The sequence below is a fragment of the Mus caroli genome, chromosome 10 (genome assembly GCF_900094665.2).
Source record: "Mus caroli chromosome 10, CAROLI_EIJ_v1.1, whole genome shotgun sequence".
NCBI lineage: Eukaryota > Metazoa > Chordata > Mammalia > Rodentia > Muridae > Mus > Mus caroli.
In genome coordinates, this window is record NC_034579.1 from 122023318 (window position 1) to 122041366 (window position 18049).

At 36.4% G+C, this 18049-nt stretch overlaps 1 protein-coding gene across 1 annotated transcript; it reads right to left on the reverse strand.

Moving 5' to 3' along the window:
- Positions 1–3180: 3180 nt before the first annotated feature.
- Positions 3181–4128, reverse strand: LOC110303257 (olfactory receptor 6C6-like). The gene has a single exon (XM_021174307.1). It carries the CDS (start codon positions 4120–4122, stop codon positions 3181–3183), a length of 942 nt encoding a protein of 313 aa, XP_021029966.1. The 5' UTR covers positions 4123–4128.
- Between the last annotated feature and the right edge of the window lie 13921 nt (positions 4129–18049).

Genomic DNA, 18049 nt, shown 5'->3' on the forward strand with positions numbered 1-18049 from the left:
TTTGAAAGTGACATCTAATTTAGGGGCAGACAAAGTGATGAATCAGAGAAAGATTTTATAGAATGAGTCAGAGATTGGATACACCCAACTTTCTCAAGAACAGCACAGGAAAGAGAAACTATTTAAGAGCAGAATATGGAGTTCAGTTGAGTTCAGTTTTGTCAGTTGGGAGTTAGTTCAAGGCAGTGGAGTTGTGACTGCATGCAGTTCAAGGCAGNTGAGCAGAGGCAGTTGAATCTGGAGGATAAGAAGTAGCCAGAAGATTAAAACAAATTTCCAGAATTAGTTTAAGGAGTAATTCTTAAGCAGACTAATTCAGTGAGAGACTGACTGAGAGAAGACAGACTGAATCAGTCTGCACGAAGAGGAGTGTGAACCAGAACAGCTGAGTTGAACTAGCCAGACAGAGTTCAGAAAAAAAAGAAAAAACACTAAAAAGAGTGAGCTTATTTTATTCAGCAGTAAGCCTCTGAGATGACAATTACATCAGGGTAATAAAAGTTATATTTACATATTATCAAAAAATAAAAGCTGGCAGAAAGTACTGTTGTTCTTAAGCTAACACCAGCTCAAACCCTAACCCTAACCCTAACCTAACCCTACCTAACCTGATCATAAACCTAGCCCATACCCTTACCTTACCTTACCCTTAAACTTAACCTTACATCTGCACTTATCTGTTCTGTTAACTCAACCTATATTCTGACCAAGAATATGACCACCTGCCCCTACACAAAACCCAGTACCAAACACAACCCCTGCCCCTAAACCTAACACAAAAATCTACCTGTAAAGCTATCTTAACTGCTACCCCTTGCTCAAATAGACAGGCTGCTTCATCAAATCAGTACATTCCTTGGGAGACCTCAAAATTATTTAGTCTGGAAATCCATATATAAAGGGAAATAAGAATGTTTTAAATTAGAACATTCATTTATAAATAAAAAGTTACAACATATAGTTATTTGATTGTGTTCTTTTTCCTTCCCAGCTCCTTTCAGCTCCTCCCCAACTCCCTAAACACTCAACTTTATGTCCTCTCATTCAAAAAAATGGGGGAGAAAAAGAATACCAATAAGACAAAATAACAAAACCAAAGAAAAAGCACACAAAAAGCATGAGATCCCCTTTGTGTGGGCAGGAAGGCAGATTTCTCTAAGTAGGCTGAAAAAAAATCACATGTGTATACTGGATTTAATTGCAAACAGACTGGAAGGTATTAAAGGAGTCAGTGGTATGAAGAGACCTTAAGGGAGCTAAGAAGGAAAGGATTTCAGAGAACCTGAACCTTGAAAGCAGAAGGTAGATTGCTTATGAGAAGGAAGGGAACTGGGGAGGGAATTGGAGAGGAGTAGGGAGAATTTTAGAAAAAGAGAACAGTTACATGTATGTATGAGAATGTCATATGACTTTGTGTGGTGACTTTAAAAATTGATAAAACTTATGTGTCCCCGAGGTTCTGTTGTTCATATTTATACTTGTACCAGGAAAAAAATAAGAGAAAAAAAAGAGGTGAAGAAAAAAATAATACCACATTTTACGTCATTCCATAACTACAGATTTTTCTGAATTTAGATTAAATTAATTGTATATGAGAGATATATCATTAGTTTTGTCAAAAGTGGCTCAAGCAGATTTGTTAGAAAATTTTAATTTATAAATAGAAATCTCTGCAAACTAAGATGTAAACAAGTCACAGGTTAATTTTTTTCATCACCAGTAACATTTCTAGGATTCAGGACTATGAAAAAAAAATAGCTTCCAGGCATGAAGTAAAGTTATTTCTCCCTATGAAAGTAAGTCATACTTTCTAAATATGTCAACTAATTGTTAATTATAACTCTACAAAAGAAACATCTCAGTTCATTATATGCCTCATGCTTCTCATCAAAGGGCTCTTCAATCTTTAATTCCTTCATTCATTTATGTCACAAAGTTCATCCTGAGCTTATATCCTTCTAGAAGACCAATTGTATCTTTAAAATGACTCTGATTCCCTAGTTATTGTCCAGGACAGCATTCATTACATTATAGATTAATTTTATGCTCTGTGCTTGATTCTATCTTTAGCAGTGCAAAATATTAAACTTCAAATAAAATACCTAGCAATTAATAATGGCATAGAATTAGTTCAGAACTTCTTATAGCATTTACTTATACAATACATTTAGTAAATAAACCAATCATGAGAAGCGAGACTTCTGAGCAAAGATAGAATTATACATTATGGACTGAAGAAGCATTTTGCTCCTAGTGATTCAGAAAATCCATTCTGAAAGATGAACATAGAGCAATTTGAATACTCACTATGATTTAAGTAGCAAAGGAAAGAAAAGACATGGGCCATCATGGATGTATATAACATTGATTTTAATATTTTAGTCATGTCACAGCAGCATGCATTTATATCTTTCTTTTCTTTTTTAAGTTTTTACATTTAATTTTATTAGTTATTTTATTTATTCACATTTCAAATGTTAGCTTCCTTCCCAGTTAAATCCCCTGTCCCCTACTCTGTCCCCCCTGCTTCTATGAGAGTACTCACCCACCCACTCCCACCTCAGCATCCTAGCATTCCCTTACGCTGGGTCATCCATCGAGCCTCCACAGGACCAAGGGACTCCCTTCCATTGACGCCAGATAAGGTAATCCTCTGCTACATATGCAGCTGGAGCCATGGGGCCCTCCATGTGTACTCTTTGATTGGTGGTTCAGTCCCTGGGAGTTTGGGGGCTCAGGTTGGTTGATACTGTTGTTCTTCCTGTGGGGTTACTAACCCCTTCAGCTCCTTCATTTCTTCCTCCTAACTTCTCCATTGATGTCCCTGGCTCAGTTGGATGATTAGCTACCAGCATCCGCCTCTGAATTGGTTAGGCTCTCACACAGCCTCTCAGGGAACAGCTACTATACCAGGCTCCTGTCAGCAAGTGCTTCTTGGCATCAACAACAGCCAACAGCATCTGGGTTTGGTGTCTGCATATGGGATGGATCCCTAAGTGGGGAAGTCTCTGGGTGGCCTTTCCTTCAGTCTCTGCTCCACTCGTTGCCCCTGCATTTCCTTTTGATAGGAGCAATTTTGGATTAATATTTTTGAGATGGGTGGAGGCCCCATCCCTCAACCGGGAGACATGCCTAACCTCTGGAGGTCTCTACAGGTTCTCTCTCCCCTTTGTTGGATTCTTAATTCACTGTTTGAGAATGACACAATCTGTGAAGCACCTGCTTGAAAGCATCTTTCACCTGCTGGTTCCTTAGGGTGTAAATGAAAGGGTTTAGCAAAGGGGCCACAGAAGTGTTGAGCACAGCTACACCTTTATTTAANCTCACCCTCTCCTTGGCTGATGTTTTAATGTACATGAAGATACAACTCCCATAAGTAATGGAGACAACAACCATGTGTGAGGAGCAGGTGGAAAAGGCCTTTTTCCTTTGTTGAGCTGAAGGGAACTTTAGGATGGTTTTGATGATGAGTGTGTAGGAAAGAATCACTAAGATCAAGGTGATGATAAGTGTCATTATAGCTATGACAAAAGCCATCCATTCTATGAAACGAGTGTCTGTGCAAGACAGCTGCAGGACAGGAGAAGTGTCACACAGGAAGTGATCTACAGTTTTGGAAGCACAGAATTCCAGTTTGAGTCCCAACATTAAAGGGGGAAAGATGGATAAAAACCCNGTCACCCAGGAGCTGAGGACCAGTATGTGGCACACTTTGCTATTCATGATGATGGGATAATGCAGTGGTCTGCAGATGGCTACATAGCGGTCATAGGACATGGCAGCCAGGAGGTAGAACTCTGTGATTAGTAATAGAAAGAAGAAGAATAATTGAGTTAAACAAGATCCATAGGAAATTGTTTTGTCTCCAGTGAGAATGCTCATCAAGAATCGTGGAATACAGGCAGTTGTGAATGCAATTTCTAAGAAGGAGAAATTCCGGAGAAAGAAGTACATTGGAGTCTTGAGGCGAAGATCCAGCAGGGTGAGGAAGATAATTACTAAGTTCCCCATCAAACTCAAGATGTAATTGAAAAACATAAACAGGAAAATCAGAATTTGTAGCTGACGATCATCTGTCAGTCCCAGCAAAATGAACACAATCTCTACTGACTGGTTTTTCATGTTTTTTCTTGTTCTATCAAGTCTATGGAAGAAAACAAAAACAACATTATCAACAACATGAAGAACAAAGTCAAAAACTAAAATAAAAGTTGTTCTTTTTTTCAATCTAGAAAATTCTATTTTATAAGTTTAAAGAGTGTAAAAATGTTTTAAAATATTAGTTTAGACTTTATCCTATGTGTAAGTCCTCTGCCTTTTCAGCATCTTTCTTTGTCTGTACAAATTTACAGGAGGTATCTCTGTCATTTGAAATATAGCCCCTCTGTTTCATTAATGTTCATCTGTGCCCATCTTTCCAATACTTTATCCCAATGGATTGTCCAGGTGTGTAGTAATTCAGGATTTCAAAATTTTGATATTTTATTTCAAAAATTCAAACTGAAATGCCATAAGGATGATAAAATGTTTGTAGGTGATTCTTGTATTCTCAGTAACCATGATACCAATGATTTAAAGATACACATTTAAAAATTTTCTAAGAAGAAGAAACTTCAAAAACTAAAATTAACTTAATATTGTAAAATATATTCTAACACAGTCAAACAAAATTTTAAACTGAGTTAGTTAAAACTGCTGCTGTAAAAATTCTTTCTTTAGTATGTTTTCCTATGACTGTCCGCTATTCCATGATGGGTATGAGATGGGAAAAATAGATATTTATGAAAAAAACCATAATAACCTATAAATTGAAAAATGTGTTTAAAATAGATATGCAAGGTTTATTCATCTTTTACAAAGTTACATGAGACAAATATCTTATATATGTAGAATATTCTATTCAATATTAATTCCTCCTGTATTCTACCATGTTTATAGTCTTAAGTATCAAAAGTAAAATGTATATGTAAATAATTAGAATATTCTCAAACCTTCTAAGATATGTTCTGTATACTATAAGTGGATTAAAATGGAATATACTTCCCCAATTAAACTTTTAAATTGTTAAGGAGAATTAAAATGACACATGTGCAACAATATATACCTGATTTTAATAAACACATCAACTTGTTGGTAACTAGAATTGATGTGTTGAGTTTATTTCATCCAGTCCAATAAAGCTTAAACTAACTCCAGATACCACTTCCTTTCCAATATAATCTCATTTGGAAAAATTTGATGAAAGTTTGGAGAGCAACATAGTCCCATTTTCATATCTTTGTGATTTTTAAAATAGATAGGACATACTGTTGTGAAATATACAGAAAATTGTTGTAGAAATAGAGAAATAAATACCTATCTTTACATATATGAAGAAAATTATGAATGAACAGAATGGTAGTGTTAGGAAAGCCTAAAATGTTTACTTTTTTAATTAATATGAACTAAGTCAGGGAAAGTAAGTTCAATATTGTGGAAGATAATTTCTTAATATAAGTGTGCAATATCAATACCTCTTTTAAAACAGAGCACAGCTATGTAACTAATGTACATCCTGCTTATTTTCTAGTGAACAAAGGCATCAACATATCCCAAGAGAGCACAATCAGAAGGAAAAAATACATAGAAAGCCCATAGCAACTTTTAAGCACAACATATGATAGGAATGAAATGAACACACATTTTTATATATTATTCATACTATCATTAGAATACTTAATTAGAATACTGAAACATACCAAAATTTTTTTGTCTACTGATATATATATATATATATATATATATATATATGTATGTATACATATATATGCATACATATCTATCAATCTACTATCTATCTATCTATCATCTATCTATCTATCTACACACACACACACACATATATACACATACATACACACAAATACGCATACACACACATACATATAACACAGGCACATACATACACACACACACACATACATATATATATATATCACCATTTCACCAACTTTATATTTCTAAAATTAAATGAGTATGATAAAACATTTAAAAAACTATTCTGAGTTGAATTTTCTGAAGGGGACAAACAGGTTATTTTCAGAAGTTATAGTTTTAAAATTACTCTATTTTATATAAGATTTTATGTAAGATTCTACTCAAATTTTAATTTTAATTCAGTTGGTATAAAATTTCTACTATGAAGAATTAGTGACATCTCTACAAAAAGTTTCCTAGTAGGTACTTTTTAAATCATCATAATTAAATGACTTAAAAAATATTAACTGGAAATTTTTAAAGTATAGCAGTGAGGATGAAAAATAAAACAATTTGCATCATGTGAAGCATAAATTATTCATTAGAAAATAGTACAAATATTAAATAAACATATAAAAAAGAAAGAGTGATTTAACATATATATCCTCCTCTTTGTCATCTACAGGAATTTACAAAAGAAGCTATTTGATGCCTTAAAAATTGAAGACTTGAGACAGCACTCTAGTCAGATGAAGCAGCCTTAGATAAAGAAACTGTATGTGTCAAACCAGCTTTGGCTTGAAAATATATTCGGCATCCTCATATTTATTCATCCCTAATATAACAATATGATTAATAATATAATACTATGAAATTTTCTCATTTGAAAATAGTGCTTTGTTCTGATTAAGCAATCACATATAACACATCCTCACAATGTATACTGAAAGGGATATCACGGAAGGCATACTCTGAGATGATGTGATCAGAGTATAATAAATATAATTGCATCTAGTCTTATTGGATGCTATAAATCTTATATACAATTAAAATATACTTTACTGTTGCATCATTACTGCATCTCACTTGTAATAGTTTACAATTACCTCTCAATAAAAACTTAAAAGACTAGCCTTTCATTGGTTTAAAAGTTTTCCTCAGCTATATGTGTAGGTTCCTGGTAAATGTGCACTTCCATCTTTCAGCCAGGATCCTGGTAAATAACGAGTATGGATGGACCATCTCTACTCACCATATTCTAACCTAAAATACATGGTTTTCTTTCATGTTGTTTTAGAGATAGCATTTTTGACTAATTTATTGCTTGGTAGGAAGGTACATGAAATTACCATTTCTAGCACTTAATACATACAGCTCACTTGTCTGAAGTATTGTAAACCTGACTGAGTGTGACATGCAGCATAATATGAAAATACACTGCCTCTGATGTGGTGAAGGATCTGTGCCTCTGTGTCTTATTGTAAAGCATCTAAGGACAATGAATTCTCAGGGTAACTGCAAACCAAGACCATCATTTATTTCCTCAGGGAGTGCCAAATTTAGATACAGAATTATTTTCTATAGAACTAAAAATGTGTGCACAAACTTTTTCTTTTTAAATCTATGATTCTAGATAGTTACAGAATGCTGTTTTATTTATATCACATGTCCATCTATTGAAATTATAGTTATACAGTTATGATTTAAAGAATCAGAGAAAATAAAGAATATTTCAAAGGATTATAAAATTGATAATTTAAGATAGGAAATGGTAACCCATTGTAAACCAACTAATTCTAATGTGAGTGTGTTAGTCTATAAACATCCTGTTTCATCCAGTGTATTTGTTTAGCAATATGTTCTGTCAAACATGCCACCACATAAGTGCATAGAGGGATTTCAATCTTAGCTACAGCTGGAGAGCATTTGTAAGAATGTCCTACTTCTCTCTTAGAGATCAGTATACAGATTTTTTCCCCCAATTTCAACAATTAGAACCATTCAGTAATCTCTAAAATTGTGTACATGTATTTTATAAAGTATATTTTAGAAACTTATAATCCTATGAAAAGCACTCATAGGATTATAAAACTGAAAATAAGAGGACATGAGGTTGAGAGACAAGGGGTATTCAAAAGGAACTAGATAGTGAATATGCTCAAAATACATTTTATACTTGTATTCATATAGAATACAGAAAATATATTTTAAAATCCCCTGGGTTTTAACAATAGTATATAGCATTAGGATGAATTCCTCAAATTGAATTTTCTGAATCAAAAGTAAAACATGCTGGGCATGGTGGTGCATGCCTTTAATCCCAGCACTTGGGAGGCAGAGGCAGGTGGATTTCTGAGTTTGAGGCCAGCCTGGTCTACAAAGTGAGTTCCAGGACAGCCAGGGCTATTCAGAGAAACCCTGTCTCGAAAAACAAACAAAAAACAAACTAACAAACAATCATAAGCTAATGTAAACTAATTTTTTTTCTGTGGGATTCAAGCAATTCCCAATAGGTCTGATTTCTCAACAACAGAGTGGGCCTTTTCTTGTTTTGTTTATCTATTCAAAATGTATTTATAGGGATTGAAAGGATGGCTCAGTAGCTAATAATAGTTAAGACTAGGTACAAATAGTTTCTTCCCTTGCAGAGGATCTGAATTATGTTCCCAGAACATACTTTTCAACATCACAACTCCCTGTAACTATATATCCTCAGGACTGACATCTTCTCCTGTCCTCCATAGGTACTAAATTTACATGCACAGTGCCACATAGAGAAACAGACATATATGTAATTGAAGTGCATGCTTAGGTTATGTATATCTTTTCAGAATAGCTATGTTACTCCTCCCTACTCTCCTACAATCTTTATTTCTTTTGCATGTGACCTTTTCTTTGGAATCTGACTTATTGTTTTATAACTTCATTTCTATCTACTTTCCTGAAATTAACATGATTTTGTTCTGGGAGAAGGGCTGAAAATTGCTTAATATGTTTATCCACTACAGTTTCTCAAAACATATCCCTGTTCAGAGTAATTTAGGATGATTCCATGGCATAGATATTGTGAAAAGTGCTGCAAAACATGTGGCTATTCATTCATATCCTGTATAGTGACTGGTACCTATACGTTAGAGTGGTTTATCTGGTAAACATAATTATATCTATAGTTATTTTGTGATGCTTATTCCTGTAGTGGGTGTGATAATATACATTTTTGTCAGCAATATTTCAGGGTTTTTTCACCTTGCATCCTTACCAACATTCATTATTTTTAAATATAAGATTTTTGTTTCACAATGCTATAACAATTTTATGCTAGACCAAAGGCAAAAAGAAAAGAAGAACAAAATTGTCACATGGAATATCTGAAACAGCAAGTGCAAAAAGTCTTCTGAATACATTACTTAGGAAATAAGGCAAAAAGATCAGAGATGGAATCTTAAAAAATTAAAAGCATGTATAAATGGCAGAAACTGCTCTATGAATGAAGAAGTTACAGTCGTTGTCAACTACACATTTAACAGAAGTCTAATGTGTAGAATATAAAACAACCCCTCTAAACTGTAAATATCACTAAAAAACAATTCAATGAAAATGGACCATGGGACTAAAGGAAGACCCTGAAAATAAGAAATATAAATTTATTAACATTTTAAAGGTGTTAAATAATCTTTAAAAATTTTTATTGGTTATTTTATTTATTTACATTTCCAATGTTATCCCCCTTCTGAATTACCCCTCCAGAAACCTCCTATCCCATTGCCCCTACCCCCTGCATCTATGAGGGTATTCCCCCATCCATCCACTCCTGCTTCACCATCCTAGCATTCCCCTATGCTGGGGCATTGATCCTTCCAAGGACCAACCCCTCCCCGCCCCATTGATGCTATATAAGGCTATCCTCTGCTACATATGAAGCTGGAGCCATGGGTCCCTCCATGTGTATTGTTTGGTTGGTGTTTTAGTCTTTGCGAACTCTAAACATTCTTACCCAACAAAAACATGAGAATTAAGTTTGTTTGAAATTCTATGCAGCATCCCCCAACCAGAGTGACTATTATCAAGGAAACAAATGGAGAGGGTTTGGGGAATGCCAATGATTTTGTAACTGCTATAACCATAGTGTAAGTCATATTAAATAGTAAAAGCACCTCAGTGAGTTAGTTCTCTAAACAGCAAATACAGCACTATAGTGTGACACTCCTTATATACCCAAAGGGCTACTATAGAGACCCTTATAATCAATATTCATTATTGCTCAACACATAATAGAAAGGAATTGGCACCATCCTAGTTGTTTGTCAATTGCAGAATGGATATTAGAATTGTGAAATATATACACAATGGAACTTTATTCAGGGGTTCTAAAAAGAAAAAAAGAAAAAACCCAGAATTTTGAAATTTGCAGAGATGGATGAAGAGGCAGCAAAGAGTTTACCTAAATGAGATAATGCAGCCTCAGAAAATCAAATGTCAATTCTTTCCCTCATATGTGGATTCTACCTTCAAAATTTTAGATTTGTCTGTTCAAGTTGAAGTTTATGTCTATACATTTTAGAGAGTTAGAATAGAACCATGGGAAGGGGAAAGAGGACAGGATATGGAAGGTTGGAGGACATCATGAATTTTGCAGGCAAATGGGTGGAACTAGAAAAAAATCATCCTGAACAAGGTAACCCAGATACAAAAGGACATGCATGGTATGTACTCACTGAGAAGTGAATATTAGCCAAAAAATTACAGAATACCCAGGATACAACCCACAGATGATATGAAGCATAACAAGAAGAAGGCCCAAGTGAGGATGCTTCAATCCCACTTAGGAGTGAGGGGGCACAAAATAATCACAATAGGCAGAGGAAGGGAGGAACCTGGGTTGGAGAGGGATGGGGAATCAGGATCAGGTATGGGGAGAAGACAGGAGAAAAGGCCAGAAAGCCAGGAGAATGAATGAAAATATTCATCAGTGGGGTGAGGGGGCCAAGGAAATAACCATAAAGTCCCAGAGACCTGGAATGTGAGAGGTTCCAAAGGCTCAACGGGAGATGACCTTAGCTAAAATGCTCAACAGTGGGGAGATAGAACTTGAAGAGACCATGTCCAGTAGATAGACATGGCCCCTAGTTGAGGTATGGGGCCAACCACCAATCTTCAAATTTTTTGACCAAGAATTGCTCCTGTCTAAAGGAAATGAAATTACAAAAATGGAGCAGAGACTGAATGAAAGGCCATCTGGTGACTGTCCCAACTTGGGATACATCCCATGGTCAGGGACCAAACCCTGAAACTGTTACTGATGCCATGTTGTGCAGACAGGTACCTAGCATGGTTGTCCCCTGAGAGGCTCTACCAGCAGCTGACTGAGATAGATACAGATACTCACAGCTAATCATTGAACTGAGGTCAGGGACCCCTATGAAAGAATTAGGGGAAGGATAGAGGAGCTGAAAGGGATTGTGACCCCACAGGAAGAAGAGCAGTAACAACTAACCAGTAACCTTCAGAGCTGCCAGAGACTAAGCAACCAACCAAAAGGCATACATAAGTAGTCTGGGGCCCTCAGAACATACATAGCAGAAGACTGCCTTGTTTGGCTTCATTTGGAAAGGATGTTCCCTATCATATTGAAACTTCAAGACCCAGGGAAGGATGATGCTTTGGGGCGTTGTGGGGGGGGTGAGGTAGTGGTGTGTGAGAGTGTGTGGGAGAATCTTCTCAGAAGCAGAGAGAATGAGGGGATGGGTTAAAGAACTTGGGGAGGGGGGACTGGAAAGAGGGGAAACGTTTGAAATGTTAATTAAAATAATTGAGAGAGAGAGAAGATGAAGACTGCTTGTGGACGTTGTACATCGTGGTGCGCACTAGGCTCCGCACCACGATGTACAACGTTCCCATGAATAATACTGATCCCAGAACCATGTGTTACTAAAGGAAAATATCAGTTTCAAAAGTGTGAAAGCTCTCTAGGAGTTGGTGAGAGATCATCCTATGTCCACCCCTCCCTAAACAAAACAGACTATTGCCATTCTCTCAGTTTCCCACCATACATAAATAACAAGACAATATTGTTCAAAATACACCATGATTTAGGTGTAATACATACAGAGATAAAAGTGGATTTATGTGGAAGTCTAAGCCTGGATGGCTAGATTTCATATTGGAGGAAACTTCTATCAGGTTGTTGAAACTGTTAGGATAACATGAAAGACACCAAAAAAGATCTTGAATCTAATTTTATAAAAGGAATCTAGTTTTTATGTGTTATACTTAGATGTACCCCTATTCCTTATTAGTCTGTCTCTTGTTTACCATTTATTTATGACAATTTGTCAAGAGTCTTACGGCTGTATCTATATGTACATGTGTGTATCTATATATATTCTATTAGTCATTTGCTCATTTCTATGCCAATACAATTAATTATTTTTTCTCACAATGGGTTTGAAGTATAAATTTTAATTGTCTATTGATAAACCTCAGCATTGTTCTCTATTTTGTCAAGATATATTTGGTATGTTGAATCTGTGGTGATTTTATATGAATTTTGGCATTAATTTTCTGTTGCTATGAAGAATTCCATGGATGTTTTGATTGTGATTATATTGAGTCTGTGGATTGCTTCAGAGAATATGGCCACTGTAATTTGTTCAAGTTATTGAACATGGGATTCTTTTGCATGATTTAGTATCTTATGCTATTTTCTCCAGTTTATTTTTGTTATGCATGTTACATTTTCTTACTAGTTTTGTAGGTACTTTGTTAAAAAAATAACTTAAAATGCAATTGTTTACATGATTTCTTTCTTATTGATAATGTTGTTCTATCTGAAAAGCTGCATATTTTTATAGATTGATATCTTCTGCTATTTTCCTAGATTTGATCATCATCTAAAAATATTCTGATGCAGTATTCAAGAGTTTTCTAAGTATAGAATACAGACATGTGTAACTACAGGGAATTTTGACGTTTTTTCTATTTGTATCCATTTAGTTTCTTTCTCTTGACTTAGTACTATAAGAATTCAATCACAATGTTGAACAAGAATGATGGTGAATAGAAGTGTCTTGTTCCTGATATCAGAAAAATATTTTCAGCATTAGTCAGTCCATTTAGTGTAATGTTTACTGTGGGTCTGTCATATGCATTTTTGTAACCTTCAATTCTTAGATGTAAAATTTTGTCAAAGGAGTTTTCTTCATCTATTGAGACAACTAAGTGATTTTTATCTTTGATTTAATTCATGTGATATTTTGTGCGTATAAAACTCCGTTTAACTCTGTAGAATAAAACAAAGACAAAGTGATTTGATCCTTTAAATGTCGTATTAAATGCATTTTTTTCTTCAGATTTTGTGAAGGGTTTTTGACTTTATCTTCATCAGAAGAATTGATCTATTGTTCACTGTGTCCTTACCTATTAGTGTATTTGTGACTTTGTAGATCAGTCAGATGCCGCAAAAATAGAAATCAGTTGTACATGAAGGAACATGAGGAAGAAGATTACTATAAATTTGAGAAGTCCTTAATATTAAATAGGGAATTCAAACCCTTTCAGCTAAAGTACCAAAGGAGCTGAAGGGCTGTGCAGCACCACAGGACAAACAACAATATGAACTAACCAGTACCCCCTAGAGCTCCCTGGGACTAAACCACCAACCAAAGACAGCACATGGTAGGACTCATGGCTCCAGCTGCGTATGTAGCAGAAGATGGACTAATCGGTCATCAATGGGAGGAGAGGCCCTTGGTCCTGTAAAGGTTCTATGCCTCAGTATAGGGGAATGCCAGGGCCAGGATGTGGGAGTTGGTGGGTTGGGGAGCAGGGGGAGGGAGGAGGGGATAGGGGGTTTTCAAAGGGGAAAGTAGGAAAAGGGATAACATTTGAAATGTAAATAAAGAAAATATCTAATTAAAAATATATCTGGAAGAAAAATAGAAAAACAAAATAAAACATAACAAAACAACAACAACAACAACTAAATAGGGAATTCAAGGCCAGCCTGGATTATACAGCACAACACTTTCTTTTAAAAGTCCATCAAGAGATTCTAGAGGGTGTTTATTTGAACACTTAAAATATATCCTCTGATTTACTTCCTGGGAGCTCTGTGTGGTTCAGTTAGTTGATATTGTTCTTTCTATAGAGCAAAAGGGAGGGCCAGCAGTAGGTTGTGGAGGGGAAACTGGGATGGGGGACAACATTTTAAATGTAAATAAATAAAATAACCAATAAAAAAAAAATATCCTCTGTTTTGGCTTTATCTGGTTCTCTGCCTTGGATTTATAATGTTAACAACTTGTCTTTATTTCTCCTTCACATACTTTTTGGGCCACCAGCCAAAGACTTTCCTTTCGTCTCTACCTTTCTGATACGAATAAAACAACTGATGCACTATTGGGGGTCCTTTGAAATGGGGCTACTGGAGAAATACTCTTAACTTTGACACCCTCCATTGGAATAAGAGAAGCTAGGTTTGTCATTGCTCCTAATTCCAAAATGGCAGTAAGTGTTACCTCTTCGAAGCGAGGCCACAAATATACTTTGGACTCTTGGCAGCCTTGTCTTTCCCAGAAACCAGAGATGCCAAAAGTGTTTAGAAATTCTGATCCCTGATATATTTCCTAAATAATTTTAGGGCTATATTTTGATATTGGAAGATGGCAGAGTAGCAATAAAAGTCTATTAAGAAAAACATTCCTTGTCAAAAGAATTTCTGGCCATGGGAGAAGCTTAATATTCTAGTGAAGCAACTTACCTAGCAATGGACCACCTTTCATGAAGGAAGGACCATTTCTAGGAATTCAGGCTCAATTTAAATCATGCTAAAAAGGTAAATAGAATAATTACTTCTCTAACAAGATAGTTTACTATTTATTTTGTTTTATTTTATTTCATTTTATTTTCAGAATTTCAATGCCTAGTTCAGTCCTTACAAGCAAAGAGGCCATGAAGTTTGGCAGGGCTAACCCACCTTTCTGAAAACTGATTCAAAAGTCTACAAGCTTTCTCTCTCTATCTCTCTGTCTCTGTCAGTGTATCTCTCTGTGTCTTTCTCTGTCTATCTCCATCTCTGTCTGTCTCTCTTTCTCTCTCTCTCTCTCTCTCTCTCTCTCTCTCTCTCTCTCTCCTGTCTCTTTCTGATTTTGGCCATAATGTAAGAATGTTTTCTCTGGTACTCTGGGATTCCTTGCTTTTTCTCTAAAACTTTCTCCCCAACTCTGAGGCTACCTTATATTATGTGTCAGATCACAGACTGGTGGTAATTCAAATGCCATTTTTTTTCCGTTTTGGTTTCATTTGTTTGTTTGGTTTCTTTTCTTTCTTTTTTTTTAAATATACTTTTTATTAGGTATTTTCTTCATTTACATTTCCAGTGCTATCCCAAAAGTCCCCCATACTCCCCCCACTCTCACTTCTTGGCCCTGGTGTTCCCCTGTACTGAGGCATATAAAGTTTGCACTACCAATGGGCCTCTCTTTCCACTGATGGCCGACTAGGCTATCTTCTGATACATATGCAGCTAGAGACACAAGCTCCAGGGGGTACTGGTTAGTTCATATTGTTGTTCCACCTATAGGGTTGCAGACCCCTTTAGCTCCTTGGGTACTTTCTCTAGCTACTCCATTGGGGTCCTGGGATCCATCCAATAGCTGACTGTGAGCATCCACTTCTGTGTTTGCTAGGGCCTGGCATAGTCTCAAAGAGACAGCTATATCAGGGTCCTTTCAGCAAAATCTTGCTAGTGTATGCAATGATGTCAGCTTTTGGATTCTTGTTTCCCCCTTTTTATTTTCATCCATTCCCCTCTGGGTAGATGTTAAAGTTTAGTTTGTCTGGCCTGGAGGTAAAAACTTTTAAGTTCTAATAAAATTGTTCTTGGGGTTAAAATGCTGATTAGGAATCAACCAATAAACAAGCAAAGAAAATTGAAACAGCTTCAGTAAATAATCAATATCCTTCAAAAACTCTTTTAAATTATTTCCACCTGCAAGAATATTCTACACAAATAAAATCCGTGTACTCCAATGTATGCATATATATTTAGATTCTTCCTGCTAGTTAAAGGCTGTTCAAGAACTGTATCTCGTGCTTTGAAAACACAAATTACCATTAGACTCTAGTGTAAGTAGACTTGTCTGTAAGGAGACTACTTTATTACCGAATATTAGTTAAAGAACATAGAGCATTTTGACAGGGCAAGACAGTACAGAGGTTCCTCCATCTTGAATTATTGCTGAGACCATTCAGGTTAAAATTGCATTTGATCCCCTTGATGGATAATCCTGGGAATATTAACCAAATCTATTCTAGGAACCCAAGGTCAAGATGCTCCAGCTCACTTATCTTAGTTTCTGTTAAACTGTTTGCTTGTGCAAACCTCCTGCAGCTAACTGATTTTCTTAGCTTCTTGTTCAGAACACATCCCATCTAAGCACCTAGCTTCTGTCAAATTGCTTGCTAATGTCACCTGATCCAGCAGCAGAGGAAGATGTTCTGCCTTCAGAGACCCCTATGCTCTGGATAATTGGTGTTACATTTAGAACCCAATCACCTGAATGTAGTCCCTGCAGATAGAAGAAGGATTTTCTTTTTTCTTTTTCTTTTTTTATTATTAGATATTTTCTTCATTTACATTTCAAATGCTATCCCGAAAGTTCCCTATACCCTACCCCAGCCCTGCTCCCCAACCCACCCACTCCTGCTTCCTGGCCCTGGCATTCCCCTGTACTGAGGCATATAATCTTCGCAAGACCAAGGGCCTCTCCTCCCAATGATGGACGACTAGGCCATCCTCTGCTACATATGCAGCTCTAGACATGAGTTCTGGGGGTACTGGTTAGTTCATATTGTTGTTCCTCCTAAAGGGTAGCAGACCCCTTCACTCCTTGGGTACTTTCTCTAGCTCCTCCATTGGGGGCCCTGTGTTCCATTCAATAGATGACTATGAGCATCCACTTCTGTATTTGCCAGGCACTGGCATAACCTCACAAGACACAGATATTTCAGAGTCCTATCAGTAAAATCTTGCTGGCATATGCAATAGTATCTGGGTTTGGTGGCTATTTATGGGATGGATCCCCGGGTGGTGCAGTCTCTGGATGGTCCTTCCTTCCATCTCAGCTTCAAACTTTGTCTCTGTAAATCCCTTCATGGGTATTTTGTTCCCCATTCTAAGGAGGAACGAAGTATCTACACTTTGGTCTTCCTTCTTCTTGAGTTTCATGTGTTTTGCAGATTGTATTTAGGTATTCTAAGTTTCTGGGCTAATATCCACTTATCAGTGAATACATATTGTGTGAGTTCTTTTGTGATAGTGTTACCTCACCCAGGATGATATCCTCCAGATTCATCCATTTGCATAAGAATTTCATAAGTTCATTGTTTTTAATTGCTGAATAGTACTCCATTGTGTGAATGTAAAACATTTTCTCTATGCATTTCTCTGTTGAGGGATATCTGGGATATCTCTTCAGCTTCTGGCTATTATAAATAAAGCTTCTATGATTTTCAATTGTCTATAAACTGTGTTTGAGTGGTCATCTCTGGTGGGCTTCCCATAACAGTATAAATTTATATTATTTCCTTTGTCTTTGCAAATCCAAAGTAAATTATTATGTGTAATGAAAAGTATACCAAACTGGAATAAAATAATTGATATAAATATATAGTACTCAAGTTCAGAGAATATGTATTTTGTTCATAAGGAAAATGTTTGTCCAATTATCTTCTCATGTAGATTCTGGAATATTAAATAAACATGTACTTCGGTTTTACCCATGTGTCTACAATAGTTAGTCTAAAAAAAATAATGTGTAACAGCGCATGTTATGATGAATAGTGGTGAGGGTTGACTCAAGTCTGACAGAACAGACACATAGATAAGAGATAATCTGTTGAGAACTAAAAAGGGTGGGGGTGGGGGCAGGGGAAGTGGGGAAAAAGGGCCCAAAAAGGGCCCATGTCCAGCCAGAGTTCCTGTGCTCTGGGCAGGCAGATACAGGCGTAGTGGGGCTGCAGGACGCTTTCCACTCAGCCTCGGGTAGGTATTCAGGGTAGGTATTCAAGCCTCTGACAAGGGCAAGAGGTGGAGAAGGGACAGTCCCAGACCTGAGGGCCCCAGGGCCACAGCTTGTAGCTTTGGGGTTATAAGAGAGAGGAATAAGGGAAGAGGTTCCCAACACTGACCAGAATGTGCAGCAGATCTTGATGGAGCAGAGACTCTCTATGGTTTAAGAGCTTTATTATAGAAATGCAGGGGAAAAGAGAGAAGGGAGAGAGAGAAAGATTGAGAGAGAAAGAGAGAGAGGGA